At 55.6% G+C, this 16,766-nt stretch overlaps 1 protein-coding gene across 3 annotated transcripts in view; it reads right to left on the bottom strand.

Moving 5' to 3' along the window:
- Positions 1 to 2,977: 2,977 nt before the first annotated feature.
- RPS6KA1 (ribosomal protein S6 kinase A1) overlaps positions 2,978 to 16,766 on the bottom strand; it is a 33,391-nt gene continuing 19,602 nt past the window's right edge. For all 3 annotated transcript variants that reach the window (XM_037499030.2, XM_037499031.1, XM_037499029.1), the window contains 13 exons: positions 16,577 to 16,647; positions 16,197 to 16,285; positions 15,165 to 15,229; positions 14,874 to 14,976; positions 13,320 to 13,450; positions 12,165 to 12,290; positions 11,910 to 11,999; positions 11,390 to 11,548; positions 5,982 to 6,143; positions 5,738 to 5,814; positions 5,364 to 5,481; positions 4,270 to 4,407; positions 2,978 to 3,917 (listed from right to left, as the gene is read on the bottom strand). In XM_037499030.2, the coding sequence (XP_037354927.1) occupies positions 3,795 to 3,917; positions 4,270 to 4,407; positions 5,364 to 5,481; positions 5,738 to 5,814; positions 5,982 to 6,143; positions 11,390 to 11,548; positions 11,910 to 11,999; positions 12,165 to 12,290; positions 13,320 to 13,450; positions 14,874 to 14,976; positions 15,165 to 15,229; positions 16,197 to 16,285; positions 16,577 to 16,647 (1,452 nt within the window). In that variant the 3' untranslated portion in view covers positions 2,978 to 3,794. The remainder of the gene's footprint in view (positions 3,918 to 4,269; positions 4,408 to 5,363; positions 5,482 to 5,737; positions 5,815 to 5,981; positions 6,144 to 11,389; positions 11,549 to 11,909; positions 12,000 to 12,164; positions 12,291 to 13,319; positions 13,451 to 14,873; positions 14,977 to 15,164; positions 15,230 to 16,196; positions 16,286 to 16,576; positions 16,648 to 16,766) is intronic.

Below are 16,766 nucleotides of genomic sequence, written 5' to 3'. Positions count from 1 at the left end.
AGAAATGAACAAACCATAGTCATACTCTCGAGTTCACAGATAGGTGGGGGAAAAACTGTTACCTCCAAAGCAGTGTGATGTGCTGAGATGGGGCATGCAGGTGCCTGGGGGGGGTCTCAAAGGAGGGTGGCAAACCCTGGCTCCGTTGTCTTAATTGGCTTCCTGGAGACGTCATTTGAATTTTCTGCAAGGATGAGAACTTAGCGAGGTGTCATAGGAGGGGAATCCAGTGGAGGCCAGAACATGGCAAATTCAGGCTTTTAAGTTTGGGGATAAGTTATAAGAGCTGATATAGGGGCCTAGCAGGAGGCCAGACCACGCAGGACAGAGGCAAGCAAGCCTGGGCTGTCTGGTGCGAGTGAAGAGCCTCTCCAAGGCAGATGCTGGGTCGGAGTTGATTATAAATGGAAGCTGCTGGGGAACTAAAGATAAGGGAACTGGTAGGCTTTGGCAAAGGACAAAAATGAAGAGGCCTGGGAAGGTGGACAGAGATGGACTATTTAGGAAACAGAATTAATGGGGCCAGGAAGCAGATAGGCTGTGGGAAGTAGGGGGAGGCAGGGATGAGGCTTAGGGTTCCAGCTGGGGTAACGGGTCCTGGGTGGACAACCTTAGGTAGCAGGGGAACAGGAAAGGTTGGCTTTACTGCATAGATGGGGAAACTGAGTCTCAGAGAAATGGGACACATCCAGGTCAGGGGCTCAGTACTATGAGTTCAGTGGGTATTCAGGAGGGCGCCTCGGCTCCTGGTGCTCTGACACAGCCTTCTCTGCTCCAGGGGGAGCTGCTAGCTCGGATCCTGCATGCACAGGCCAGCTCTGAAGCCCACCTGCAAGCGTCATGATGGGGCGTATTCACCTCTCAGGCCCTGGCTTTCTTACCTGTGCAGTGGGGAGGCTGAGAAGAAACAGGAGCAAAGGCCCTAGTTCACAGGGCTTTGAACCTTGTCAGACTGGCAGGTCCCCTGCTCACTGGTTATCTCAGTCTCCGCCAGCCCCTCCCCCCTCCTCCAGGCTCTCTTTCAATGCTGGTAAAGCGCTGGGGCTCAGCCACAGTCCCCCTTTTTTCCATGCTCTCAGTACCTAGAATAGCACCTCTCAAACCACGATGAGCACCCCGATCACGTTCGGGTCCTGTTAAAAGCAGAATTGGAGCAGTTCTGGGATGGGCCTGAGAGGCTGCATTTCTAACAAGCGCCCAGATAACGCGGATGCTGCCAGACTCTGGACCACGTATGCACGAGCCCAGGCTCTTGGCTCTCTGCAAACTCTCTCCAGGCTAATGACTCGCAAATTTGTACTTCTAATCCAGACCTCGCTCCAGAACTCCAGCTTCTAATTACAACTCTTATCTGATATCTCAATTTGGATATTTAAAAGGCATCTCCCACAGAGCCCTCAAACCTGTTCTCTCCAACTTTCCCCTCAACTGCTTGAGTCAAAAATCGAGAAGAGGGCCTCCCCGGTGGCGCAGCGGTTGAGCGCTGGGTTGCGAAGCTGCCCGCGGCCTCTGTGGCGCCGGTTCGATCCCCGGCTGCTCCCCGGCCACCGGAGGAGGGTCCCACATGGCGCGCAGACCTCTCCTGCCGCCCGCTGCTCCCCTCAGCAGTGTACTTCGGTCCTTCTGCCTGCTCTGCTCCCCGCTCTGGCTCTGGTGAATTCTCTCACCCTCCCCGCACTTCTGACTGTACCCAGTGCATGTATAAACAAAACAAACAAACAAATAAATAAATAAATAAAATGCCTCTATAAAAAAAAAAAATCGAGAAGAAATCCATGAGTCTTCTTTTTCTCTTAGCCTCTACATCCAAACTGCCGGCAAGTGCTGTCTACTTGACCTGCAAAGCAAATAGCAAATCCTCACCCTGTCCGCTCCCACCCACCTCCTCTCCCGCCACCCTAGTCCAGGCCACCTCATGTATCGCCTGGGCCACTGCAGTAGCCACCAACCCGGTCACCCTGCCTCCTGCCCACCTTCTCCTCTGCTTCCAGTGAATTCTCTACAGTCTTTAGTCGGGGTATAGGCCAGAGGTGCGGGGGGTGAGAGGATTCACCAGAGACAGAGTAGGGAGCAGCATAGGTGGATCTACTGAAATACACTGCTGAGGGGAGCAGTGAGTGAGACAGAAGAGGTCTGCTGCGCCATGTGGGTAGCTCCCTAGCTGGGGACCAAATTCGTGCTGCAGTAGTTGTGGATAGCTTCACAGTGCTGATGCTTAACCCCTTGCACCACCAGGGAGGCCCCTTAGTGAAGTTCTTTTTGGAGCTTACATCTCACTTAGAAGAATCCCTGACTGCACCCTAACCTGCCATGCCTTGCATGACTGGCCCCTGTACTCCTTTCCAACATCACCTTGAGCAAACCTCTGGCCTGACATGACAGCCACATCTGCCTTCTCCCTGGAGCAAGCACCCCCAACCTGTTTCCCTCTCGGGGCCTTGGTCCCAGCTCTGCCATCTGCCTCCTTGTCTTAGCTAGCTTCTCATACTTCCTATCTCAGGTCCCCTGATCACCCCATCTCTCGCCCCAATTTAACTGCACACGTGTGATCAGTAGCTGGGCCTTGGTTTGTTAACTGACTGTTTCCCCTATCGTGAGGTTAAGACTCATGATGACAATGACCTTGGTTCACAGCACTTGGTGCAGGACCAGGATGGGGGCTGCACGTCACTGTGTGAGACGTCATTCCTCAGTGCCCCACCTGTAGAACAGGGCTAGCAGCATCCACCTCACAGGGTGGCTAAGAATAAATACACCTACAAGGCCCATCACCACGGCTAATAACGCCACTACTGTTAGTAGCATCGCGGCGGAATCCCCTGACAGGGATGCGTGGGCAGGGCCCACAGCTCCCCAAGTGACCTGCGCTCCAAGCAGCTGGACGAATTGGCCCTGGTCCATCTCTTCTGCTGCCAAAGAGCTTGGCACCCGACAGCAGGAAGCAGGCAGATGGGACGACAAGTGCAGGCGAGAGGGCTTCAACTCAACTGCAAATTTATTAGAAAGGCCATAGAAGATAACCCTGAGTTACCAGCTGAGGAAGAAATGAACAAAAGCCCAGCCCACAGGCCGCCTGCGAGCTCTGTCCTGTGGCCGACGCCAGCAGAAGTCGGCCAGAAAGTGCATCCGGGGCCCTCCTCCAGGACTGTCCAACCTGACTGCAGGGGACCCGCAGGGGCCCAGGTGGATACTGGTGCCTGGAGCTGGGAGCCACAGGGCCTTGTCCTCTCCCCCAGCAGGGAGTGGTAGCAGACCCCCAGCAGAACAGAGGCAGAAGGAGCAGCGCGTGGGCAGAGGAGTCCCGCGGAACAGCCAAGCGCTCTGGACAGCAGCGCGGTGGCACCTCGCCTCGGAGGAGTGTGTGGGTGGCTCCAGATGGCTAGTTGTGGGGGGGTCCCCAGGGCAGGGCCACAAAGCTGTTCTAGGAGTCTCTGCCCCAAAGAGTCCTTGGGTGACTCAGTGCCCCTCCTGGGGCTACACTGGCTATTTCTGTTCCCAGAAAGGCAAAATGGATCTTGTCAAAATCCACGGTGGTTGATACCATTTTTCTCTTGGAAAAGACAAGAGGTTGTACAGTGAATCGATTTCAACCAGCAGAGCCTGAGCCGAGAAGAGTCCATCCTGGGGAAGGAGAAGGCACTTCTCACACCCATGCTGGGGTGGCCTGGGCCGGCTGTGCAAGGAGCCCCTCGGGGCTCCAGATCCCGCTGGTCCTGCGACTCAGACCTGCTGCCTCAAGGAAGTCAGCTGCCTCCATCGAGCTAGCGCCGCCCTGCGGCCCGGGCACCGGCCTCTCACAGGGTGGTAGATGGCAGCTTCCTCACCCGCCGCTGGGCCAGGATAGATGATTCAATGGGCTTCAGCTGGGGGGTGGGCTTGGAGCTGTTTAGCGCAGAGTATGTGGCCGCCATGGCTCCCTAAGAGAGAAGGTGGGAGGTGAGTCTGACTGTGAAGAGGGACAGGGGAGAGAGGGATCCATTCCAGGGCCAGGCCAGCCCCTCCCAGTGTTTCACAGCCCACCCGACCCTGCTAATCCGGCCTGGGCGGTCCCTCATGGTTCTATGTCCTGCTTCCCCCATCAGACTGGAGGTTTCAGAACCAGGGGCTGTGTCTCCCAGAGGACTGAGGGCCCAAGAGTGCACTGTTGACACCCCCGATGACAGACTAGGGCTCCCTGAGGACAATACACATGGTATCTCCTGGCTCTGCCACCCCAATGCATGCCCATGGGCCTTGGCCTGAGTCCCTGGATGCCCAGGGTGGCCGAACCTTCACAAGCTGCAGATCCTGGTGGGACAGCTGGCTCTGGGGAAGCTTGTCTTTCTGGGTGATCCACGGGTGCTGCAAGACTTGCTTAGCTGTGAGGCGCTGGTGGGGGTCCACGTGTAGCATCTTGGACACCAGGTCCTGGGGGCACAGCAGGCAAGGGGTTGGTGGGAGGGACCAGCAGGGAAGCAGATAGGTGCATCCACTGAAGGGGAACGGGCCAGGCCACCATCTCCCAACATCCAGGCATCAGCTCTACGCAGCCTCACACCCATTCCCCACACTGCTCCAGGGCCTTCCGGGGCACAGCCAAGGCACGCCCTTCTTTGGAGCTTCTTCTTGGAATGCCCTTTCCTTTCTCTTTCACCTTCTAGAAGCCAAGCAGGAAGATGGGAAGAACCTAAGGTTGGGGTTGGGCAGACTCAGGTTCCAAACTTGACTCTTTTGCTCATCAACTGAACACCCTGAGGAAGTTACTCCAACTCTCCGAGCCTCGATGAGACAGGGATAACAATGCCTGCCCCGGGAGGCTGCGTGAGGAGGTCCTGTTCATGAAGATCTCAATCCAGTGCCTGCACAGAGGCCCCATACTGGGAACCACCACTACTATTGAAAGTTCAAGAGCTCCACGCTCTGGGGCGACCTTTCTGCTTGGTGAGGTCAGATGCTCTGTTCTGCAACTCCACTGCCCAGGGCCAGGAGCACCCAGCTCTCTCCGTGGCCTCCGTTCCTTGTGTGCAACCTTGAATTTCCCCCAATTAGTTCCCACAAAGCAGGGTCTTGATTATACAGCCTGTGGTTCCCTGCAAGGCCCTGTACACAGACTGGGCCTGCACGTGATCCCCAAATTGCCCAACAGGCTGCGTATAGGGAGGGCACCTAATTATCAACAAGGCTCAGATCTCTGGCCCCAGTGCAGAACTTTCTGGGCTCAGAGAGCTGGGAACATTGCACCTGGATAAACAGCAACAGGGGCTTGGGGAGCACTGCCCTGGGGGAATGAGGCTGCAGGTCACCTGCTCAAGAAGAGCCGGAAAGCCCTGGGATCTCCCCCCTTGCCACCCCAACAGCGCAAGGCCCAGGCCTCCCAGACCCACCTTGGCTGTCTCTGAAACCGTGTTCCAGTTTCCCCCACTGAGGGTGAACTTCCCGCTGCCGATCCGGGTCAGGATCTCCTCGGGTGTGTCGCTGGGTCCGTTGGCGAATGGAGTGTATCTGGAGAAAAGACCCCCAGTCTGGTATAGCCTCGGGCCTCACCCTGGGGCTAGGGGTGGACGAGTGACTGTGTCTCCCCCTTCAGCCTGGGGGCCAACAAGGACGGCATCTTCCTCCTCATGGGGGCCTCCCACGTGCCACAGGGCATGTCCCTATCTTTAGACCCTTCTGAGGCAGGGCTCTGCCATCACACAAGCACCAGGGTTGGAAGGAGGGGCAGGGAGACAGGCGGGACCCGGGCCAGTGGGGCGCTCACCCTGCCAGCATGGTATACAGCAGGATGCCCAGGCTCCAGATGTCGCAGCCTTCATCGTAGCCCTGGCGTTTCAACACCTGGCAGGAAGGAAGGTTGGGAGGGGGTGGGTGCCAGGGACAGTGCACGTGCCCCATGTTGGCCTGCTGCTCCCTAAAGGGTAAGACAAGAGTCCCGGCCTTGGACTGGAGCCTCCCTTGCTACTTGGTCCCCCCACCCTCGCAGCCAAAGGCGGCAGAGCACGCACCTCGGGCGCCACGAAGTTGGCAGTGTAGCAGGGCGTCATGAGCAGCCCATTCTCAGCCCGCAGCTGCTTGGCAAAGCCAAAGTCACAGATACGGAGGCACTCAGGGTTTCCGGACTCGTCCACATACAGGATGTTGCTGGGCTTGAGGTCCCTGTGCACGACCTGGGGGCAGAGGCTGGGGGGTCAGCTCTCCATGGGCGGTGGCCACTAGTGGCCCAGGTCAACAGCCAGGAGTGGGAGAGTTAGGAAGACAGAGGGAGGGACAGAAAGATCCAGAATCTGAAAGGAGGGGAAGGGGCTGAGATTGGCCTTAGTGCTGCTGGAACCGCCAACATGAAATCTCTGTGCCAGTGTCTAAGAGGCAGCTCTGTCTTCACCTGGACAGCTGAACCCCTCCTTTCTCCCTCCAACCTGCTTGTCACGCAAGCTTACCTCCTGGCAACTCCACCTTCCCGCTGCTTAGGTCAAAGCTTAAGAGTCAATTGCTCCATCAATCCAGCAGCGAGCTCCGCCGTCCCTCCCATCCAGATGTCCAGGCCAAGCACTTCTCGGCATTCAGACCCCATTCAGCAGCACTCTGACCCCAGCCCCTGGGACTCTCCCTGGGTCCCTGCAGCCTCCTCCTCACTGGTCTCCCTGCTTCTGCCTCACCTCCTGGTCTGCTCAAACACAGCAGTCACAGGGAGCCTACTGAATGTAAGTCAGACTGGGATGCTCCAGTTTCTCCTCTTAAGACGGCCTACTTGTGGCCTCCTTTGATCTCTCCCCGGCTCCTCACCCTGTCTCTTGCACTCTCTCTTCTTCCACAACTCTCCTCCTTGACAATCAGCTTTAGTCACACCAGCCTTCCTGCTCTTCCATCAACATGCTGGCACATTCTTGCCTCAGGGCCTTTGCACTTACACTCCATCTTTCCAGACCACCCTTCCCTCAGACATCTGCCTGGCTCATTCTCGTTTTGTTCAGGTATCAAATGTCTTTCAGGTCTCAAATGTCAAATACCTATAGTATTGCAATCTCTGGCCAGTACTCCTTAGTCTTCTCACCCTGCTTTCACCCTCTGCTCCTCCTTCCAGGTGAAACACCTGCTCCCCTACAGCACCCACACAGAGCAGGGGCTCAGTAAGCTTTATGCAGCAAATGACAATCACCCCTCTGCAACACACAGAGACCTTGCAGGTTAGTTTGACTGAGGCTGCAGATTAGTCAACTTTATCAGGATGGTTCTTCCATAATCCCAGTGAGCCCGGACCCCTCCAGCAGAGCCCAGCCCCTTAGGTGCTCTCCTTCCAAACACAACCACATGGCCTGGGGACAAGCGCAGGCCCTCAAAAATACAGATTCATCTCCCCCTGCCGAGGACCAGCTAATCTGCTCAGCATGGCTGAGGATACCAACTATCCTGTTACCCTGGTTTACAAGGTGCTTCCCTGGCCACAGGGCACTGGGTCTGTTAGAGTTCAACCCTCATCTCTGCATCTTACAAGAGCAACTTATGGCCTCATAATTCTATGGCCATTATAGTTCAGTGTGGCACAGATGACAGTTTCAGGCAATAGCAGTATGGAGGTTTTCTAACCTTACCCCACCTTAACAACATAAAGAGACAACAAACTCCTACTCACCATGACAGGAAGCCCCCCAGTTGTTCTGATACCTGTCCCCCAGGTGAGAGGGGCGAACATCATCTCAGCTCTCACTGCACTGGGAAGTGAAACAGGCTGGGCAGGCCATGAGTGCGACCAGGCCAAGCGGGTGCCCTGCCAATCTGTTTGAAGGGGCAGCTGCTGCTCACTCCACTCACAAGCACTATGCGCTAACTCAGGCCCAAGTTTCAAAAGCAGTCAAATTACCAAACCAAACCAAATCCAAAACAACAACAACAAAAAACACCCCACATTTTGCAGGCCAAACAAAATATGAGTGTGGGCCAAAAGCAGCCACAGTCAGTAGGTCGTGGCCTCTGGGAGCCTGGAGGCTTCAGTCAGGAGTCAGGCAGCCAGTGCATGAATGCTGGCTTTGCCAGAGGTCGCTGTGTTATCTTAGGATGCCAGTTAACCTCTCTGGCCCTCACTTTTCTCACCTGTAAAATGGAGCTGATAGAGCTCAGCTCCCAGGTTGCAGGGAGGTATACATATGAGTTATGTGCCAGAAATGATCTGCCCAGGGCTTGGGAAATGACAGCCTTGGTCCTAGGAACCCCAACATTCACTAGGACTGAACCCCACCATCACACTGGATGTTAAGAAGCACTTAAAGGCTAAAGGTCAGGAAGGACAAGGCAACCGGAGGATAAGCTGTCCAAAGCAGTGAATGGTCACACACCAGCCTGAAGCACAGACCATGGAGCCAGATTAGCTGTGATCTTTTTTCTTTCTTTTTTTTTTCCCAAAGATTTATTTATTTAATTTTTTAAAGATTTATTTATTTTTATACAAGAGCTGGGGTACAGGCCGGAGGCACAGGAGGGTGAGAGGATTCACCAGAGACAAAGTGGGGAACAGAACAGGCAGATTGACCCAAATACACTGCTGAGGGGAGAAGTGGGCGCGACAAGAGAGGTCTGCCGCGCCATGTGGGAATCTCCCTGTCTGGCTGGGAATCGAACCCACGCTGCAGAGGCTGTGGACAGCTACACAGCGCTGCGCTCAACCTGCTGTGCCACCGGGGAGGCCCAAGATTTATTTATTTATACAAGAACTGGGGTACAGTCAGAGGCATAGGAGGGTGTGAGAGGATTCATCAGAGACAGAGTGGGGAGCAGCACAGGCAGACGGACCAAAGGCACTGCTGAAGGGAGCAGCGGGCGAGACAGAGAGGTCTGCTGCACCATGTGGGAATCTCCCTGGCTGGCAGGGGATCAAACCCATGCAGAGGCTGCAGACAGCTTCATAGCGCTGCACTCAACCTGCTGCGCCAACAGGGGAAGCCCGATTTTTTTTCCTAAAGCAGGAACTTTACTTATAAAATGGGCCAGGGAGAGGACCTTCCTCACAGGTTCACTGAAACAGCTAAGGGAGTTGACATGTAAAATGCCCAGGACTCTAGCCAGGTAGTGACGGCTGCCATCAGTGGCAGCACCTTTATTGTCACATGCCAGGGCTGTGAGGGACAAAAAAGGGGTGAGGACACCCCCCAAACAGTCCTGGCATGAGGGGGACTCTGTAGAGACACAGGAGGCTGGACACCCAAAGGGTTTCCAGATAAATGAAGAACTTGCAGGGCCTCCCTGGTGGCACAGGGGTTAAGCACCACACTATGAAGCAATCTGCAGCCTCTGCAGCACAAGTTCAATCCCTGGCCAGCCAGGGAGAAACCCACATGCAAGGCAGACCTCTCCTGTCTCACCCGCTGCTCGCCTCAGCAGTGTATTTCAGTCAGTCTGCCTGTTCTGCTCCCCGCTCTGTCTCTGGGAGTCCTCTCACCCCCCGCATCTCTGGCCTGTGCCCTAGCTCTTGTGTGCATAAATAAATAAATCATTTTTTTTTTTTAAAAAAAGAAAGTTCTTTCTTATGCTTAGCTTCAGATGACCCTCTGGAAATGCACTGATTCAGCTCTGTCTTCTAAAATACTTCTTGGGGTAATTTGAACTAGTAGTCACTTGAGAACAACACAGGAAAAGGAAACACATTTACTGCCTGACCTGGTCTACTACTCTATTTGCACTGGCCATTTCAAAAACCAAAGCCACTTCAAACCTGGCCATTAAAAGTACCTGTGGTAACCACTGAAGCTCTGGTTGCGAGGTCAAGTTCCTTTTTTTTTTTCCCACTAATAGGGCCTCCCTGGTGGCGCAGGGGTTAAAGTCTCAGCACTATCAAGCTATCACCAGCCACTGCAAAATGAGTTTGATCCCTGGCCAGAGAGCTAACCCACATGGCGCAGCAGACCTCTCCTGTCTCGCCCACTGCTCCCCTCAGCAGTGTATTTCAGTCGATCCGCCTGTTCTGTTCCCCACTCTGTCTCTGGTGAATCCTCTCATCCCCTACAGCTCTGGCCTTTACCCCAGTTCTTGTCCGCATAAAAAAAAAAAAAGAAAAAAAGAAGCCCCACTAATGAATTAGAATCAGATATTAGCATTTTTGCAAATGAAATAACTGATTCAGGCAAAGGTTCTAGAAAGATGAAACCATTATGTGGAAGGCTGGTGAGCACATTTACAATATTCTATCAGGTCCACCACCCCCACCTCCCCACCCTACCACCCCCAGAAGGTACCTACTGGCAGGGGTGCACAGTCTGTGTGCTCGGATTTGGGGCCACAGGAAGCACACTGCACCTCCCATTCTGGGACTCCCTGCTCCCCCAAAGAATATGATGTAGAATCTAATAAAGGCTCTGCAGCACCTGGCAGTTTACAGGAAATATAGGCCACAGAGAAACAATTTAGATGATGTCATGAGGAAGCAAACAGGCAAATTCCAAAAGGGGGATATTCCACAGAACTGACCTCTTCAAGTCAGTGGCATTAAAAAGGAAGGCTTTACGAGCCTCCCCAGTGGCACAGGGGTTAAGTCTCAGTGCTATCAAACTATCGCCTGCCACTGCAACATAAGTTTGATCCCCAGCCAGGGAGTTGACCCACATGGCACAGCAGACCTCTCCTGTCTTGCCCGCTGCTCCCCTCAGCAGTGTATTTCAGTCAGTCTGCTTGTTCTGCTCCACACTCTGTCTCTAGTGAATCCTCCCCAGTCCTTTTTTTTTTTTTAAAGATTTATTTATTTATTTATACAAGCACTGGGTACAGTCAGAAGCGCAGGAGGGCGAGAGAATTTTCCAGTGCCAGAGCGGGGAGAAGAACAGGCAGAAGGACAGAAGTACACTGCTGAGGGGAGCAGCGGGCGGCAGGAGAGGTCTGCGTGCCATGTGGGACCCTCGCCGGCGGCCGAGGATCGAACCGGCACTGCAGAGGCTGCGGGCAGCTTCATAGCCCAGCGCTCAACCACTGCGCCACCAGTGGAGGCCCCCGCACCCCAGTTCTTATATGCATAAATAAAAATAAATCTATATATTAAAAAAAAAAGCATCACTCTCCATCTGCAGCTCCCTGGCCAAAAATTTCAGTCTGATATTCTGGCTCCCTTCATCCCTGGCTGCATGACTTTGGACAAGTGATACCACATCTCTGTGCCTCAGTCTTCTGACCTGTAAAGTGGGCCAATAATAGCACCTACCTCAGAGGCTTGTGAAAATCAATAGGGTAATGTAAGGAAAGAACTTGCCTTGTTCTGGTATCTAGCAGGTACTGAAAAAATGTTCCTTTTCACAAGTGGCCTCAATGCCTCCCTCTCTCCCTCCCTTACCTCCTTCTATCCACTCACCCTAGTCTCCCACACCTGGCTGGTTGGGATGGCCACTGCCTAGGCCAGCCTGGGGGTCATGCCCTTGGTAACCTCCTCCAGACTCACCCCCTGGGAGTGCAGGTACTCCACGGTCTTGCTGATGGTGTGCAAGACGAAGCTGGCCTCCCGTTCGGAGAAGAATTTCTGCCGCAGAATCTTGTCCAGCAGCTCCCCACCTCGCATCAGCTCTGTCACCAGGTACACGTGTTTGCCATCATCATACACCTGCCAGAGACCTCACCATCAGGTCCCTCCATTCAGGCCAGGCCTGGGCCCCTCAGTCACCAGCTCACAGGCCAGGCAGAAAGACACGAGCCTGGAGCGTGCATTCTGCTTGTGGTGGGTGGCCCCGGCAGGGCTTGCATCTCTCTGGGCCCATCCTCCCTAGACAGGAGGATGCTGGCACTGATGGAGGAGATTCCGAGGCTGAAGTGGAGGGCCCGGGGGGCGCAGTCGGGCAGGAGGAGCTGAGAGCCACCCCTCCCCATGAGCAGGGAGCGAGGGTCAGTGTGGAAGAAATGGCGGCCCTGAGCCAGTTCCTACACTGCAGTACCCAGTCCTCACCCCAGTCAAGAAGCCCACTCACATCTTTCAGAGTGATGATGTTGGGGTGCTGCCCGTACCGCAAAAGAATTTCAATCTCTTCTGAGGGGTCCCGCTTGCTCTTGTCAATGACCTGAGGGAATAGGGTGCATGTGGCTGTCAGGGGGACAGACAGTAGAAGCGATCCCTGTCCCGGAGTCCATACCACAGGGCCTGGTCACACTCTTCACCCACCCAGAACCTCAGGCACCTCCCCTCCCCGCCAGCAGCCTCAGCCGAGCCACACTCAGAGGCCCACCTTGACAGCATACTCCATGTTGGTGGCCTTGTGGACACAGCGCTTGCACACAGAGTAGGAGCCCACACCGATAGTCTCCTTTACCACATAGCCATCGCTGAAAACCAGGTTCTTCCCGTGGAGTTGCTGCGGGAAACCAAGAGGTAGAGCTGAGCCCCTGCTCCAGCACCCAGGGGTCCATGGTTGTCCCCCTGGCTCAGTGGAGACCAGGCAAGGACCAGAGGGCCTGGGGGAGTGTTGGCTGTGTCTCCTCAGGCAAAAATCTGCATCTCTCTGGACCCATTCGCTGACCCCGTTCTCTGCTCCCAGCCTGCCCGCAGCAGCCAGAGGGTGGCAGGGGAGACAGGTGATGGTCACAGCACGAAGTCCGGCAGGCCTGAGAGGGACACCGTGACCTAGAGTGTGCTGGCTGCCCTCCTGGGGTGTCACAGCCCACCTGAGGGGGTACCGCAGGCTTTGAGGCCCTAACAACTGAAAATGCTCCCGTGGGCCTGGTGTACAGCAGGCACCCCTCACTTTCCACCAGGGGGACACACGTCCTGTGGACGGTGCTGGTCCACACCTGCTGTCCTTGCATCCCATCTGGTTTAGCATTTGTCCTGGACTAAGAAGTCCCAGTTGGACATTAACTTACACAGTCGCCTTAACTTACACATATTAACAAATCTAATCCTCACGAGAACTCTATGGAGAAAGGTTCTATCAGCACCTCCATTTGTATGGGGTACCAGAAAAGTCAGTCCCCTCCTTATCTTGTGAACTCAGAACCCACATAACCAGCTCTAGAGTCTACATTCTTGCCTCTCAGTTCCAGTTTCCCAAGGAGCCAGGAAAGTGCACAAATGGCCGACAAGTGTGAGTGCCACTCGTCCCTGGCAGCAGTGCGACACCCCAGCACCACCACCCTGGGCACCCCCGGCACTTCTCCAGGCCCTACAATGTCCTGCTTCTGCACTGGTAAACTAATACCCAAGCTGTCATCTATTTTACAAATGGGGAAACTGAGGCACAGGGTGGTTGGAGGCTTAAAGGGCTTCATCCGGCATCAAGGTTTGAACCCAGTGCTGTCCAACTCCAAGCCTGTGTTCTAGACATTCTGCCCTGTGGCTCTTAGGAGGAAAAGAACAACCAAGCAGCAGCCTCCTGCCTCCTCACCTGTACCACTGAGTTCAGTGGTGCCTGAGTGGTCCGAGGCTTGCCATCGTCCTCCATCAGGCCGGTGGCCACGAAGCTGAAGCCACGGAACAGCTGATGGGCGCCAGCGCTGGGGGGGATGCCCGGGGAGTCTGTAGGGGTGAGAGGGGGATGTGAGCCTGAGGAGGCCCCCTTGACCCCACGGTAGTCCAGCAAAGGGTGGCCACAGGGCTTTGAGACTCCTCCTAGTGGTAGGAGTGTAAGAAAGGTTGCTCCACCCCCAGGCCTCAGTTTGTCCATCTGTTCAGTGTTTAGACCAGCCCACTCTGACATGCGGAGAACTTAAGACTCCCACATCCAGTATCTGGCTCAGGTCAAGACACTTTACTCCTTCCCTATAAGGCCTCACATCCACCCCTTCAGGTCCAACTTCAGTGGAGCAGCCAGAGGAATGGTTCTCGTCTCAAACCCACCATCCTGCCCGTGCCCCCCAAATGCTCCTCTCTGCCCTCAGGACAAAGCCCAACTCCCTCGCCTGGCAACTGAGGTTCTTGTGATCTTTGCTCTCTCTCTCCCCACTCCACAGCTCAGTAACAAGCAGACTTTTCAGAGCCTTTTTAAAGGGGTCTCTGAGCCACCACATATGCTGTTCCCCCTGACTAGGTGATCACGCTTTGTCCATCCTTGGAGGCCTGGCGTATGCCATCTCCTGAGAAGCCTTGCCTGTAGCTGCTCCCCAGGCCCCACCACTATTAGGTTGCACTTGTCACACAACCCAGGAGCTATTTTCATGTCCCACTACAACCAGGACCCCATGAAGGAGCCCCGGGTCCATTTTGTTCACCGTCAATCCCCCAGTAGCTGGCACACAGCAGGGCCCTGGTACATTTTTGGCAGGTAAATGAATAAAGATTGGACGCACAGCGGGAGAAGTGCTGAGCTCCCCACCCTCAGAGGTGTGCAAGCCACTGTGGGAGAAGCACCCGCTCTGCTGCGACCTGCCTCTCCAGGGGGCATTCCAGAATTAACATGCCCCCCAGTAATCTGGTCAAAATTTTAGGATCTACCAAGCTCTCGCCCAGGAGCCCCTCCCCTTGGGTTCTCACTGAAAACCCAGAGTGATCTGTGACTCGGCCACGTTCCAGATGAGAACCCTGAGGCCCTGTGGTCAGAGAGGCCAGAGCTGGTGCCCACAAGTGCCCCTGACCTGTGGGCTCTGTCGCCTCTGCTCTGCCAGGCTGGCTCCACTTCGTGTTTGTGCTGGGTCAGATTCTTTAGCCCTGATGTAAGGGAGAACCTGACTGATGTATGTGGTATTCCCAGTGGGCTGGAAGTTGCCTGGGGCCAGGGTCCTGACTCTTCTATTGTGGCCTTAATCTCCCACTCCCCCACCCTCTCACCCACACACAAAGAAGCCCTTAGAGCTCTGGAACAGGAGAATCAGGCAAAGCAATAGACAGAGACCCACCCTTGGCTGCCCACACACCTGGGGCCACCCTGGTCGCCTCTGGGGTGCCCCACTGCCCAGCTTCCCTCCAGTACCAGCCCAAGACAAATCAGACAAGGGGTGTGCACCTTTGGGTGTGCGGGATGTGAACTCAGTGTCAAAGTAGAAGGTGTCATCAGGTTGAGCCACAGCCGGCTTAAAGGGTGGCTTGATCTCACGACGGTACAGCTTCTGCAAGGCGAAGTGGGCACTCTGGTCACCACGACACCCCCGACAGCCCGCAGGAGCTCCACGCAGGAGAAGGTAAGAAGAGCTGGCACTTAGGCAGACCAGGCAGAACCCAACCAAAGCCCTGGAGAGGACTAGCTGCCCCCAACGCCTCTGAGCCCTGGGTAGGCCCGGGGTAGACCAACACTCACATTCCAGTCGATGGTGGAGTAGAAGACGTGCCGTTTTATTTCCTCTGCCCCATCAGGGCCCGAGCCTAGAAGGATGCAGACAGGGTTGGCCCTGGATGCTCCCACACACTCGTCCTGTCTGCCAAGCGGCCCCCCCCATGTCTGGGCCCAGCAGCTAGAGCAGTCCACTCAGAACGAGGAGGAAGAGGTTGGACTCAGGTGCCCCAAAGCCACCCAGCCATCACCCCAAAGCCTACTGTCCATTCAGCATTTTCCACTTGCTGGAGCCCCTTATGCTCAAGTGCCAGTGTCCTCATGGGAGAAGGTGAGGCCATCTACCAAAGCCACGTGGTCAGGACAGGGGAAGACCTGTTCTGAGACTTGTAAGGTACCCCCTACCCCCAACCTGTGTCTCATCTCTGCTGTCTTATCCCCTTGCCCTTGACACCACGAACAGGCTCTCACTTCACTGGATCCCGGGGACCTGGACTGGACCTTACAAAGCTGGTCACGGTCCCGGTGCCCCTGGGGGCCCAGAGCCAATACATACTGAGCAGACTCATGTACTAGGCTCATGTGACTTCACCTACTCCACATGCCCTGCGAGCTAGCTGGAAATCCTCACCTCGTGTGTTGCCGGAGGTGAGGCTCACTGTCACTCAGCTCACCGTGCACTCATCCATCCGACAAGTATTCATGGGGGGACCTCTGGGTGCCAGGCCACGGGGACCTGACACGGGGTGGGGACTGGGACCTGAGGCTTGTGACTCCAGAGCTCACGCTCTCTCATGCCAGCAGCCTTGGCAGTGGAGCTGTGTGGGGGCCTCTGTCCTTGTCCCCAGGGGGAGTAGGAATGACTCAGTTCCTGCCTTCCCCCTCCACACACAGGTCACCCCCCTGCCCCAAACACCACACATGGAGCCAGAAATCAGGGTGGCCGGCGGCATTGTCTGCCCACACAAAGGACAACAGCCCCTTTCAGTCCCAGATGTGGCCTCATGGCCTAGGCTGCAGCTGTACCCCACTCCCCGCCCCTGGGCTGGGGCTGCTTACCGAGCCGGTTGGCAGGATTCCGCTTGAACAGGGCCCGCAGGAGGCTCTGGGCTTCCGTGCTCAGAAACTGGGGCATGCCTAGCTTTGCCCTGAAACAGCCCGCGGGTCTCATGAGGGCTGAGCCCCACCCCAGAGGCCCATCTCCCCTCCTCCCTCACCCAGTCTAGCTTCCAGCTCAGTCCAGACAAGTCATCTACTCACTCACCTCCCAAAGACTTCAGGGGTCCCTCCCACAGCCCTGGGGGATGAAAGGGAGCCCTGGAAGGCATAATACATTAATGGAGGCATCTGAGGCAGGTACAGGGTATTACTCTGGCCCCCAAACTGAGATTGTGGACAGAAGGGAGGCCCTGAGGTGTCAGGGCAGGGCTGGTGCTTACTTCAGAATCATTGTCATGGTCTCCTTCCGGTCCTTCCCCTGGAAGGGCAGGGAGCCCGTCAGCATCTCAAACTGCAGAGGACAAGGGTCTATTCAGGCTCTGGTCCCTGACTCCCACGCTCCCTGCCTCCTCCTGCTCAGGCTGCTCGGCTCCATTCCCAGGACTTTTGCAGGCCTGCTGGAGGTCCAAG

Source organism: Talpa occidentalis, unplaced genomic scaffold (genome assembly GCF_014898055.3).
Source record: "Talpa occidentalis isolate TD23 unplaced genomic scaffold, MPIMG_talOcc4v2.1 talOcc4.9, whole genome shotgun sequence".
Lineage (NCBI taxonomy): Eukaryota > Metazoa > Chordata > Mammalia > Eulipotyphla > Talpidae > Talpa > Talpa occidentalis.
The sequence above is the reverse complement of the archived record's forward strand: the minus strand, read 5'-3'. Positions and strand labels throughout refer to the sequence as shown.